At 32.3% G+C, this 13,769-nt stretch overlaps 1 protein-coding gene across 1 annotated transcript; it reads left to right on the plus strand.

Moving 5' to 3' along the window:
• Window positions 1-11,055: 11,055 nt before the first annotated feature.
• LOC108221119 (uncharacterized) lies at window positions 11,056-11,846 on the plus strand. Its single transcript, XM_017395021.2, has 2 exons — window positions 11,056-11,128; window positions 11,401-11,846. Exons 1-2 carry the CDS (start codon window positions 11,056-11,058, stop codon window positions 11,844-11,846), a joined length of 519 nt encoding a protein of 172 aa, XP_017250510.2.
• Window positions 11,847-13,769: the final 1,923 nt, after the last annotated feature.

The following is a 13,769-nucleotide window of genomic DNA, read 5'->3' on the forward strand; positions in this document are numbered from 1 at the left end:
TCAAACTCAAATAGTGGCTAGTCAAGGCTAGAAATTACCAGATATATCCAAAATTGGTCCAATTTAACGTCGGTCAGATTATGTGTTTTTCATTAAACTAGTGGTGACAGATATCTATTAGTAAAGAAGAGCCCTAGTGACTTCTTCTTATGCTCATTGATTAGCTCATTCTTCGACGCTAATGAGCTTTTGTTTTGGTGATGATAGTATTTTTCTGATGCCTCCAAATTCCAGTCAAGCTTTTACTATAGATATATCATCATCAAAGAACCTCTCTTTCACCATACAACGTCAACTAGTACAAGGAAGAGGCAGCACGATAGTATCATAATAAATGTAGAGGTTTTAACAGTTACTCCCTCCATCCCAAATTAGATGAGCCTTTTGCTCATTTCACACATATTAAGAAGTATTAAATGGTTGTTTCTTTTTCCATCTTTACCCATATTTATTGTGTTGACTTCTTTTGTATATTAGCTAGTGGAAACATTGGAAATGATAAATAAGGGAGGGTGAGAATGGAAGATTGTTGCTAAATATGCATTGAAAAGTGAGAGGCTCAACTATTTTGGGATAAAAAATTTTCTCAAAAGAATCATCTAATTTGGGATGGAGGTAGTACATGCAATCAAAAATATATAAAAGTTATGGATCTTATATCACCACCCTTCATAGGATTGTTGTAGAGCAATAGAGAAGCGTTGTGTGCTATGAAACAATGGAATAGTACACCGTGATTAGTTGGGCTTTTTAACCATTGAGCCATGGATGCTTAGCGGAGATTCTCATAGATGTAAATTAGTCAGGGGCTTTAACCGTTTAGCCTTGAATGCGAGGGATCCTCATACATACTTAACCAACACACCATGAGATGAGTATAATGGTTACAAATATGGGGTCTTATTATCACATCCAGACCTGCATATGGAGAAAATCATCCATTAGAATAGAAAGCGCGAAGATAACAATGAAGATGAAGAACCAATGTTGTCCATATTTTAAGCAGAAGACAACCTTTGGAGAATGGATTTATGCCTCAACTGCCAAAAATACTTCAAGATATTGTACCTCTGATAATTATGATTTAATGCTTGGAAGCTTTGTCAATTCATGGTTTTGATAGTCATGAACTTGTGTATAGACAACATGTTCGAATATTTCTTTTGTTTCGATTAAGAACGATAAATGCGTTTGAAGAGGCTATTGGGTGGTGAATGAGCTCACTTAAGGTCTTAATCTCAATATGATGCTACTTAGAAATATCAACAAAGTATTAAGATGCTGTTACCAATTTCCAGTCTCTATTGTACAATCAAAGTTTTGTGTTACCGTTCTTGTTATATGGATACAATGTTACTATCCCTTGCAAAAAATGAAGAGGGAGTCTCTTGATGAGGCCGGCAGATGACGACGACTGAATGACCAATTTTCTCGTCAAGTATGAGTCCTTTCAAACCCTTGACCTACCCATCCTCAGTAAACATGAAACCTTGTCTAGTGATCATGTTTTTATGCCAGTCCCCTGTAATATTTTTAGGACAATTTATGTTGGGATGAATGATATATAGCACTACGGATGCTTATTTGAGCCACCGGGAGGAGGTGCCCCTTTTGTGGCTTGGACATGTTATGACCTTATAAAACTAAAATACACTACCACAAATCGGGCTTTTAACGATGGAATTTTAGCCTTCAATCCCGTTGACAATTAATACGTACAAGTAGATGTGACTGATGACATTAGATACGGACAATTAGATGTGGTCGGTGACATTAAATAAGATTGTTGAATTTACGATGAAATATGATAGCAGTCCTAAGTTCCTGTACAAAACTACAACTTTTTGGATTATTTTTTAGTTAAGAAAAAATATATTTAAATAAGTAATTTACGAGGGAGTATGATAGCTGTCGTAAGTTCCATTGAAAAATGGCGTTGTTTAAAGTAGTGGAACTTTTTGGATTATTTTTTTACTAAAAATATATATTTAAATAAGCACCTTATGACTGACTCAATTTACGGAGTACTTATATCCATCATAAGTTGAGACGCGCAGGAAATCCATCGAAGTTATCTGTCGAAATTGGGCCTGTTTGTAAAGATATCATATTCATCTAAATCAAAGGGAGACTACTAAAATTAAATTAACAATTTTGATATATTTGAATAAAAAATTTAGATCCAAAATATACTAATATCTATGTTTTATTTGGAATTATAAAATATGATTTTCAAAATGATTAGAATCCAATATTATATCTAAAACAAGACATAATATTGAAAATTAAGTTATTACTTAAATGAGAATCAATAGTTTGAAATCATTCCAAGATTTATTAGGAAGGAAATAAAATTTATTAATTTTTTCAAACAGGGTATCCAAATTTCATATATATATAGAAATGTTATATCACTTCCTCTAAAGATCCAAACTATCATTTTCAAAATTATTCTTTTCCAAGCAATTTTTTTTTATGTATTCTACTCCTGCTATCTCAAAAATCATGGAAAGAAGAGGAAAAAGAATTTACCCCAAGGGTTGGAATGTATACAATGGAAGAAAAACACCCCCAAATTGTAAGTTTTAGAGCTTTCACGAACTCTTTATTTAATGTATGAATTTTCTTTTGTTTGCTTTACAATTTTTGACATGTCTATTCTTTCATAAATTAAAAATCACCCCTCTTAACATTTCAACCATTCTCCGTTAATATATATTCATTTTGTGTTTGTTAAATACATAGTTACATAACACTATAAAACTCTTGATAACATATTTGAAGGTTTTTTAGATATAAGAAACTCAATGTTTTATTTTTTCTTAGATAGAAACCGTACACTTGAATTTATAGCTAACATTAGATCATTCTAGATATATAATTAATGACATCTGCAGACTAGATTAACTGCACTTAACTTTTCACTTAGACTTCTAAACTTCCAGACTCTTGACATTTCCTCAAATCTAGAAGCTTCAAGATTTAACAGATTACTTTTCAACACTCCCCTTAATCTGGTAAAATCTTTACTCGAAGCTTTTCTCGAAAGAAGTTGAACTTATCAGCCGGCAACGCCTTAGTGAAGACATCCGCTAGTTCACTTTTCAACACTCCCCTTAATCTGGTAAAATCTTTACTCGAAGCTTTTCTCGAAAGAAGTTGAACTTATCAGCCGGCAACGCCTTAGTGAAGACATCCGCTAGTTGTTCACCAGTTTTACAATGCAGAATTTTCAGCTCACCATCTTCAACAAGTTCTCGAATGAAGTGATGATGTATTTCAATATGTTTTGTTCGACTGTGAAAAACAGGGTTTTTTGTCATTGCAATGGCTGACATGTTGTCGCAATATATATCAGTAGAGCCATCCACTTGTTGCTGCATATCTGCTAGAATTCTCTTTAACCATATTGCTTCACAGGCTGCACTTGTAGCTGCCACATATTCTGCTTCTGCAGAGGATAAGGCTACCGTCTTTTGCTTCCTTGATGACCAGGAGATGGTTTTTGTGCCGAGACTTAACACATAGCCAATAGTACTTTTTCTATCATCCACACAACCTGCCCAATCACTATCTGTATAACCTACTAGCTTACTATCTCCTTCCAACCTGTAGAGCAGTCCATAACAGTTTGTTCCTTTGACATATCAGAGTATCCTTTTTGCTGCAACAAAATGAGTTTTATTTGGCTCACTCATAAATCTCGAAACCACACTAACAGCTTGTACCAAATCTGGCCTTGTGTTCGTAAGGTAAATCAAAGAACCAACTAAGCTTCTATACAATTTCTCATCTACCTTCTCACTTTCATCATACTTGGATAGTTTTTCATTAACCGCCATTGGAGTAGAAAGAGACTTAAAATTTGACATGTTGAACTTCTTGAGTATATCATCAGCATACTTCTCTTGAGAAATAAATATTTCTCCAGGAGATTGCCTTACTTGCATTCCGAGAAAATATTTCATAAGACCAAGGTCAGTCATCTCGTACTCCTTCATCATGGCCTTTTTGAAATCTTCAACCATTTATTCATTTGTACCGGTGTAGATCAGATCATCTACGTACAAGCAAAAAAATAAAAAAAATCTGTACCCTCCTTCTTGACATAGAGTGATGAACAGTGATGGTTCAGATGGACTTTTAATGAAACCATTTTTCAGAAGATATTCATCAATTTTGCTATTCCAGCATCTCGGTGCCTGCTTCAATCCGTAAAGAGCCTTTTTGAGTCGATAAACTTTATTTTTATGCTCCTTGATGACGTATCCCTGTGGTTGTTCAACAAAAATTTCTTCTTCGAGATCTCCATTAAGAAAAACAGATTTTACATCTAGTTGGTATACATTTAACTTGAGTTGCGCAGCTAAAGCAAGGACTGTTCTTATAGTCTCCATTCGAACAACCGGTGCAAAAGTTTCGTTAAAATCAACTCCAGGCTTCTGAAAGTACCCTTTCGCCACCAAACGAGCTTTATATTTTTGAACTGAATCATCCTCATTATATTTTGTTTTATAGACCAATTTTAGTCCAATAACTTCTTTGTTTTCAGGCCTATTCACGAGCTCCCAAGTCTGATTTTTCTCGATCATTTTCTGTTCTTCATCCATTGCTATTCTCCATGATTTTTCTTGTGAAGCTTCCTCGAAACTTTGAGGTTCAATGGATAGTAAGGCCATGTTGCAGTTTCGATAAATATCTTCCAAAGATCGAGTTTTTTGTAGTGGAAATTCTGAATATGCATCCACATCTTCGGGTCGAATGCTCATTTCTTGATTTTCTGGTGCTCCTTCGTTTGTAGATAGAGGCTCAACCAAGTCAAGTTTCTGATAATTATCAGCCACAACGTTCTCCCAACACCATGTTGCAAATTCGTCAAAAATGACGTCTCTAGAAATTACAAGCTGATTGGTTATAGGATTAAACAACTTGAAACCTTTCGATTCATCACTATATCTAATGAATATGCATTTTTCGCCCTTTTCATCCAGCTTGTCTCGATTTTCTTTAGGAACATGAGCATAGGCGATGCTGCCAAATATTTTTAAATGATCAACCTTGGGTTTTTCTTCAAACCAAGCTTCATACGGCGTCCTATTTCTCACAGCTTTTGTAGGAGACCTGTTCAGAATATAAACTGCTATATTAACAGCCTCCGCCCATAAATATTTAGGTAATTTTTTACCTTGGAGCATGCTTCTGGCCATCTCAACAATTGTCCTATTCTTCCGTTCCGCCACACCATTTTGTTGAGGTGTACGGCGTACTGTTAACTCCCTTTTTATTCCATTTTCTTTGCAGAATTATGAAATTGATTACTAGTGAATTCTCCTCCTCGGTCCGATCTTAAAACTTTGAGAGACTGACCACATTGTTTTTCAATGAGCCTTTTCTATCTCTTTCTAATTTTTCATAAGCTTGTCTCTCCGTACTATGTGGGAACTCTAGCCTTATAGTGTGCTTTTTAAAATTCTTCTGGAGGAAATACATATGATGATGATGTTTTGTTTAATTTGGGGTAAACTCAAGTTTAAATATGTGTATATTCACGTTTCGAATAAAACAGGTTTAAGATTTTTGGGTGTGTTCGGGTCGGTATATTTAAAACTTAATCCCGGGCCGAAAATAGTTGAAATTTAAATAATAAACCTAAACCAAAAAATTCAAGTTCTTTAAAATCTAATTGGATCGATACTGTTTTATAATAATTGTCATCCCAACCAATGACGTGATTTTCTTAAAGAACTTCCAAATCCTTTATTGAAAACTAAACATTTAATTCTAAAATTAGTTTCCACAAATTTTTTTGTAATATTTATTCAAAAATTTATGGATTAGTATCCGTAAAATATTTAGCCTAAAAAGATGCGTGTTTATATGATTGTACCGACTAATGATTTTTGCGTGAATGATTAATACGAATATATGGAGGCCCTCTATACCTTTATTGGAGAGAGAATTTACTTCAAAAATAGGATTTTTCAAGAGGGCCGAATTGTTTGGAAAAAAAGGTAAATTCTATTTACAACAACATCCGGAATGGAAGAATTCGGCTTGTGAAGAAGCATTCAAGTCTGCCAAATGACGGTTTCATGATGAGAGTAATTATTACAAATCGAGGGTCTTATTGCCTTATCCATACATGCATACGCAGATAATAATCCATTAGAATTTAAAAACCGATGAGAACAATGAAGATGAAGAACCAATGTCTCCATGTCTCAAGTAAAAGACAACCTTTTGGAGAATGGATTTATGCCTCAACTGCTTCAAATACTTCAAGATATTGTGCCTCTGATAATTATGATTTAATTCTTGGAATCTTTGTCAATTTATGGTTCTGTTGGTCATGAACTTGTGTTATAGATAAAATGGTGGATTTCTTGTGTTTCAATTTAGAAAGATGATTGTGTGAAGGGGGCTATTATATGGGTGTTCATTTGGCTCACTTAAGGTCTTCATTTGAATTTAATGCTACGTAGAAATATAAACAAAGTAGTAAGATGTTTTTATCTTGGATAGAATTTTCGGTCTTTAATGGACAATTTAGAGTTCTTGTTATATGAATACAATGTGACTCCCCCTTTAATAAGGAGTCTCTTGATGAGGGCATATGACAAATTTTCTTGTCATGTATGAGTCGTTTCAAACCCTTAGAGCTACCCAGCTTTCTTAGTAAACATTAAATCTTTTCTTGTGAACATGTTTTTATGCCAGTTAATCTGGGGACAATTCATGTTAAAATGAACAATATGTAGCATTAGGGTTTCTCATTTGGGCCACAGCAAAGAGGTTCCCCTTTTGTGGGCTTTGGACATCTTGTGGTCCTATAAAACTAAAATTTTAGTCAATAAAAATATTTCAAAAAATTTAAAATTAGAATATGAAATTCTTTAGGCATCAATCTAAATTTTATATGATCTCATATTATTCCAAATGAAGGGGAGACTACTATATTTGATAGTTTTGATAAGTATGAAGAAAAAATAGAAATTCAAAATTTAATAATATTTATATTTTATTTTCAATCTTAAAATATGGTACTCAAAATGATTCGAATAAAATATTATATTTCAAACAAGACCCAATATCGAGAATTAAGTTATTACTTAAAAGAGAACCAATAATTTGAAATGATTCGGAGCTTTATTAGGAAGAAAATAAAATTTATTAAAATTTCCCAACAAGATATTCAGGTTTCACTATATATATAGATGTTATATCCCTTTCTCTATAGATCCAAGCTATCATTTTCAAAACTATTTTATTTTATCCTATTCTCTTCTGTATTCTACTCTTTTCATAGAAATCATGGGAAGAAGATTAAAAAAGAATTAACCCCAAGGGTTGGAATGGATACAATGGAAGAAAAACAGCCTCCAATTGTAAGTTTCTGAGCATTCATGAACTCTTCGTTTAGTGTATATATTTCCTTTTGTTTGATTTACAATTTTTGACATGTCTGTTCTTCCATAATATAAATCACCCCTCTTCACATTTCAATCATACTCCGTTTTTTAATATTGGTTTTGTGTTCAAGTTAAATACATAGTCACAAAACACTACAAAACTCTTGTTTACATATTTAGCCTAAAGAGGGGTTTGTTGAATATAATTGTATACACATGTGATATTGGTGTGAACCTTTATGCAGATATATGGCGGCCCTGTATACCATCATGGGAAAGAGAGTTTACTTTGAAACTTGGGAATATCAAGTGGGCTGATTTTGTAGAAAAGAAGAAGGCGATTTCTATTTACATCAATATCTTGCACTGGAAGGATTCAGCTTGTGAAGAGGCATTCCAGGCTGCCAAAAGAAGGTTTCAGGATGAGTATAATGGTTACGAATCTGAGTTCTTATTGCCTGATCAAGGAATTGACTTGGAGGAAAACATTGATTTGAAACCACATGAGAATAACGTAGATGAAGAACCATTGTTGTCTACATCTCAAGTAGCAGACAACGACTCGGAGAAAGAAGTTATGCCTTCCCGCCCAATAGCGCTTGAAGAGATTATACCTACCGGGTGGGATGTGGATGTTTATCAAACACCCACTTCGCTAACTGGCTGAATTGTGGGGGATGATAATAATTAGGCAGAAAAAGTTATGTAAATTCAAATAATAATACTGAGGAATTACGGTGTTTAAGAAAATTATATGAAAGACTTATAATAAATCCTACATTCCTCATGTATTTTTGTTCTTTAAAGGGCCCATAAAATTAATATCATTGTACTTGGTATGATGCACAGAGGTCTAAGACGTCTTGCATTGATTTAATATCCATTTGTTTATCTCCATTAAGCATAAATATATAAAATAATTGATATTTTGTAAAATTATGAAATATGAACAAATTTTAAATGAGTTTCATTATTTTCACAAATAATATGAGCACCGCCTAACACTAAAGCTTTTATTTCAAAGAAAATGTTTATTTATTTACCTGACTTGACAAACTAATTTATGATTAATATATTATATAATTCAAATAGTATTATTCAATATAGTCACTAGGAAAATAATTACAATCAGTGATTTAGGCATTTTTATCTCATGACTAAACACACATGGCCCATATTTGCCCAACCAAGCAGTTGCAAAGAAACCAAATGGAGACGGAAAAAGAGAAAAGGAGGTAGTATGATTTTAATATTTTAGATTTTAGAGTAATTGATCCTTTTTTTGTTATGGTTGTCTTTTGGGAAACACAACATCTTAATAAAGTTAGAGATTGAATTGTGTGAGTAAAAATTTTCAAATGTCATATATAAATATACGCGCGCACACACACACATAGATATAATATTTATAAAGGTCTTTCTACTTAATTTACTACAATAACTTAATATTTATATCAAATATAATATAATTGTACAAATAAATTAAAATTTTAATACTAATCTAAAATAGATGAGGTCCATCTTGTTATTTCTTACTCAACATAGAGCTCACTTAAGGAGGTATGATAATTTAGGTTTCGAGAGCATATTTTCACCCAATATTCTGTATATTTCACTTTTTTGTGTGAGCATAATGGCTTTATTCATTGTTTGATGAACTTATAATTTGTCAAATACAAACAAAAATTTCTTGTAATTTTGTCTATACTCTGAGATTTCAATGAGCCTTTTCTATCTCTTTCTAATTTTTCACAAGCTTGTCTCGCCGTACTATGTGGGAACTCTAGCATTATAGTGTGCTTTTAAAATTCTTCTCGAGGAAATACATATGATGATGATGTTTTGTTTAATTTGGGGTAAACTAAAGTTTAAATGTGTGTATATTCACGTTTCGAATCGTGTTTTAAACCGGTTTAAGAGTTTTGGGTGTGTTCGGCTCGGTATATTTAAAACCTAATCCCGGGCCGAAAATAGTTGAAATTTAAATAATAAACCTAAACCAAAAAATTCAAGTTCTTTAAAATCTAATTGGATCGATACTGCTCTATAATAACTTTCATCCCAACCAATGACGTGATTTTCTTAAAGAACTTCCAAATCCTTTATTGAAAACTAAACATTTAATTCTAAAATTAGTTTCCAAAAATTTGTTCGTGATATTTATTCAAAAATTTATGGATTAGCATCCGTAAAATATTTAGACTAGAAAGATGCGTGTTTATATGATTGTACGGACTGATGATTTATGCGTGAACGGTTATAAATACGAATATATGGAGGCCCTCTATACCTTTATTGGAGAGAGAATTTACTTCAAAAATAGGATTTTTCAAGAGGGCCAAATTGTTTGAAAAAAAAGGTAAATTCTATTACAACAACATCCGGAATGGAAGAATTCAGCTTGTGAAGAAGCATTCAAGTCTGCCAAATGACGGTTTCATGATGAGAGTAATTATTACAAATCGAGGGTCTTACTGCCTTATACATACATGAATACGGAGATAATCATCGATTAGAATTTAAAAACCGAAGAGAACAATGAAGATGAAGAACCAATGTCTCCATGTCTCAAGTAAAAGACAACCTTTCGGAGAATGGATTTATGCCTCAACTGCTTCAAATACTTCAAGATATTGTGCCTCTGATAATTATGATTTAATTCTTGGAATCTTTGTCAATTTATGGTTATGTTGGTCATGAACTTGTGTATAGATAAAATGGTGGATTTCTTCTGTTTCAATTTGTGTGAAGAGGGCTATTATATCGGTGTTCATTTGGCTCACTTAAGGTCTTCATTTGAATTTAATGCTACGTAGAAATATAAACAAAGTAGTAAGATGTTTTTACCTTAAGATAAAATTTTCGGTCTTTAATGGACAATTTAGAGTTGTTGTTATATGGATACAATGTGACTCCCCCTTTAATAAGGAGTCTCTTGATGAGGGCATATGACAAATTTTCTTGTCATGTATGAGTGTTTCAAACCCTTAGAGCTACCCAGCTTCCTTAGTAAACATGAAATCTTTTCCTCTTAACATGTTTTTATGCCACTTAATCTGGGGACAATTCAGGTTAAAATGAATAAAATATAGCATTAGGGTTTCTCATTTGGGCCACAGCAAGGAGGTTCCCCTTTTGTGGGCTTTGGACATGTTGTGGTCCTATAAAACTAAAATTTTAGTAAATAAAAATATTTCAGGAAATTTAAAATTAGAATATGAAATTCTTTAGGCATCAATCTAAATTTTATATGATCTCATATTATTCTAAATGAAGGGGAGACTACTATATTTGACCGCTTTGATAAGTATGAATAAAAAATGGAAATTCAAAATTTAATAATATTTATATTTTATTTTCAATCTTAAAATATGGTATTCAAAATGATTAGAATAAAATATTATATTTCAAGCAAGACACAATATCGAGAATTAAGTTATTACTTTAAAGAGAACCAATAATTTGAAATGATTCCGAGCTTTATTAGGAAGAAAATAAAATTTATTAAAATTTCCCAACAAGATATCCAGGTTTTCATTATATATATAGATGCTATATCCCTTTCTCTATAGATCCAAGCTATCATTTTCAAAACTATTTTTTTTTATCCTATTCTCTTCTGTATTCTTCTCTTTTCATAGAAATCATGGGAAGAAGAGGAAAAAGAATTAACCCCAAGGGTTGGAATGGATACAATGGAAGAAAAACAGCCCCCAATTGTAAGTTTCGGAGCTTTCATGAACTCTTCCTTTAGTGTATGAATTTCCTTTTGTTTGATTTACAATTTTTGACATGTCTGTTCTTCCATAAATTATAAATCACCCCTCTTCACATTTCAATCATACTCCGTTTTTTAATATTGGTTTTGTGTTCGAGTTAAATGCATAGTCACAAAACACTACAAAACTCTTGTTTACATATTTAGCCTAAAAGAGGGGTTTGTTGAATATAATTGTATACACATGTGATATTGGTGTGAACCTTTATGCAGATATATGGCGGCCCTGTATACCATCATGGGAAAGAGAGTTTACTAGGAAAGTTGGAAATATCAAGTGGGATGATTTTGTAGAAAAGAAGAAGGCCATTTCAATTTACAGCAATATCTTGGAATGGAAGGATTCAGCTTGTGAAGAGGCATTCCAGGCTGCCAAAAGAAGGTTTCGGGATGAGTATAATGGTTACGAATCTGAGTTCTTATTGCCTGATCAAGGAATTGACTTAGAGGAAAACATTGATTTGAAACCACATGAGAATAACGTAGATGAAGAACCATTGTTGTCTATATCTCAAGTAGCAGACAACGACTCGGAGTATGAAGTTATGCCTTCCCGCCCAATAGCGCTCGAAGAGATTATACCTACCGGGTGGGATGTGGATATTTATCAAACACCCACTTCGCTAACTGGCTGGATTGTGGGGGATGATAATAATTAGGGAGAAAAAGTTATGTAAATTCAAATAATAATACTGAGGAATTACGGTGTTTAAGAAAATTATATGAAAGACTTATAATAAATCCAACATTCCTCATGTATTTTTGTTATTCTTTAAAGGGCCCATAAAATTAATGTCATTGTACTTGGTATGATGCACAGAGGTCTAAGACGTCTTGCATTGATTTAATATCCTTTTGTTTATCTCCATTAAACATAAATATATAAAATAATTGATATTCTGTAAAATTATGAAATATAAAACAAATTTTAAATGAGTTTCATTATTTTAACAAATAATATGAGCACCGCCTAACACTAAAGCTTTTATTTCAAAGAAAATGTTTATTTATTTACTTGACTTGACAAACTAATTTATGATTAATATATTATATAAATCAAATAGTATATTCAATATATTCACCAGGAAAATAATTACAATAAGTGATTTAGGCATTTTAATCTCATGACTAAACACACATGGCCCATATTTGACGAACCAAGCATTTGCAAAGAAACCAAATGGACACCGAAAAAGAGAAAAGGAGGTAGTATGATTTTAATATTTCAGATTTTAGAGTGATTGAACCTTTTTTTGTTATGGTTGTTTTTTGGGTAACATAACACCTTAATAAAGTTAGAGATTGAATTGTGTAAGTAAAAATTTTCAAATGTCATATATAAATATACGTACACACACACATATAATATTTATAATGGTCTTTCTACTTAATTTACTACAATAACTTAATATTTATATCAAATATAATATAATTGTACAAATAAATTAAATTTTTAATACTAATCTAAAATAGATTAGGTCCATCTTGTTGTTTCTCACTCAACATAGAGCTCACTTAAGGAGGTAAGACAATTTAGTTTTCCAGAGCATATTTTCACCCAATATTCTGTATATTTCACTTTTTTGTGTCAGCATAATGGCTTTATTCATTGTTTGATGAACTTATAATTTGTCAAATACAAACAAAAATTTCTTGTAATTTTGTCTATACTCTGAGATTTCAATGAGCCTTTTCTATCTCTTTCTAATTTTTCACAAGCTTGTCTCGCCGTACTATGTGGGAACTCTAGCCTTATAGTGTGCTTTTTAAAATTCTTCTCGAGGAAATACATATGATGATGATGTTTTGTTTAATTTGGGTTAAACTAAAGTTTAAATGTGTGTATATTCACGTTTCGAATCGTGTTTCAAACCGATTTAAGATTTTTGGGTGTGTTCGGCTCAGTATATTTAAAACCTAATCCCGGGCCGAAAATAGTTGAAATTTAAATAATAAACCTAAACCAAAAAATTCAAGTTCTTTAAAATCTAATTGGATCGATACTGCTCTATAATAATTTTCATCCCAACCAATGACGTGATTTTCTTAAAGAACTTCCAAATCCTTTATTGAAAACTAAACATTTAATTCTAAAATTAGTTTCCACAAATTTGTTCGTAATATTTATTCAAAAATTTATGGATCAGCATCCGTAAAATATTTAGACTAGAAAGATGAGTGTTTATATGATTGTACGGACTGATGATTTATGCGTGAACGGTTTTAAATACGAATATATGGAGGCCATCTATACCTTTATTGGAGAGAGAATTTACTTCAAAAATAGGATTTTTCAAGAGGGCCGAATTGTTTGGAAAAAAGGTAAATTCTATTTACAACAACATCCGGAATGGAAGAATTCAGCTTGTGAAGAAGCATTCAAGTCTGCCAAATGACGGTTTCATGATGAGAGTAATTATTACAAATCAAGGGCCTTATTGCCTTATCCATACTTGTATACGGAGATAATCATCGATTAGAATTTAAAAATCGAAGAGAACAATGAAGATGAAGAACCAATGTCCCCATGTCTCAAGTAAAAGACAACCTTTCGGAGAATGGATTTATGCCTCAACTGCTTC

This window comes from Daucus carota, chromosome 1 (genome assembly GCF_001625215.2).
Source record: "Daucus carota subsp. sativus chromosome 1, DH1 v3.0, whole genome shotgun sequence".
NCBI lineage: Eukaryota > Viridiplantae > Streptophyta > Magnoliopsida > Apiales > Apiaceae > Daucus > Daucus carota.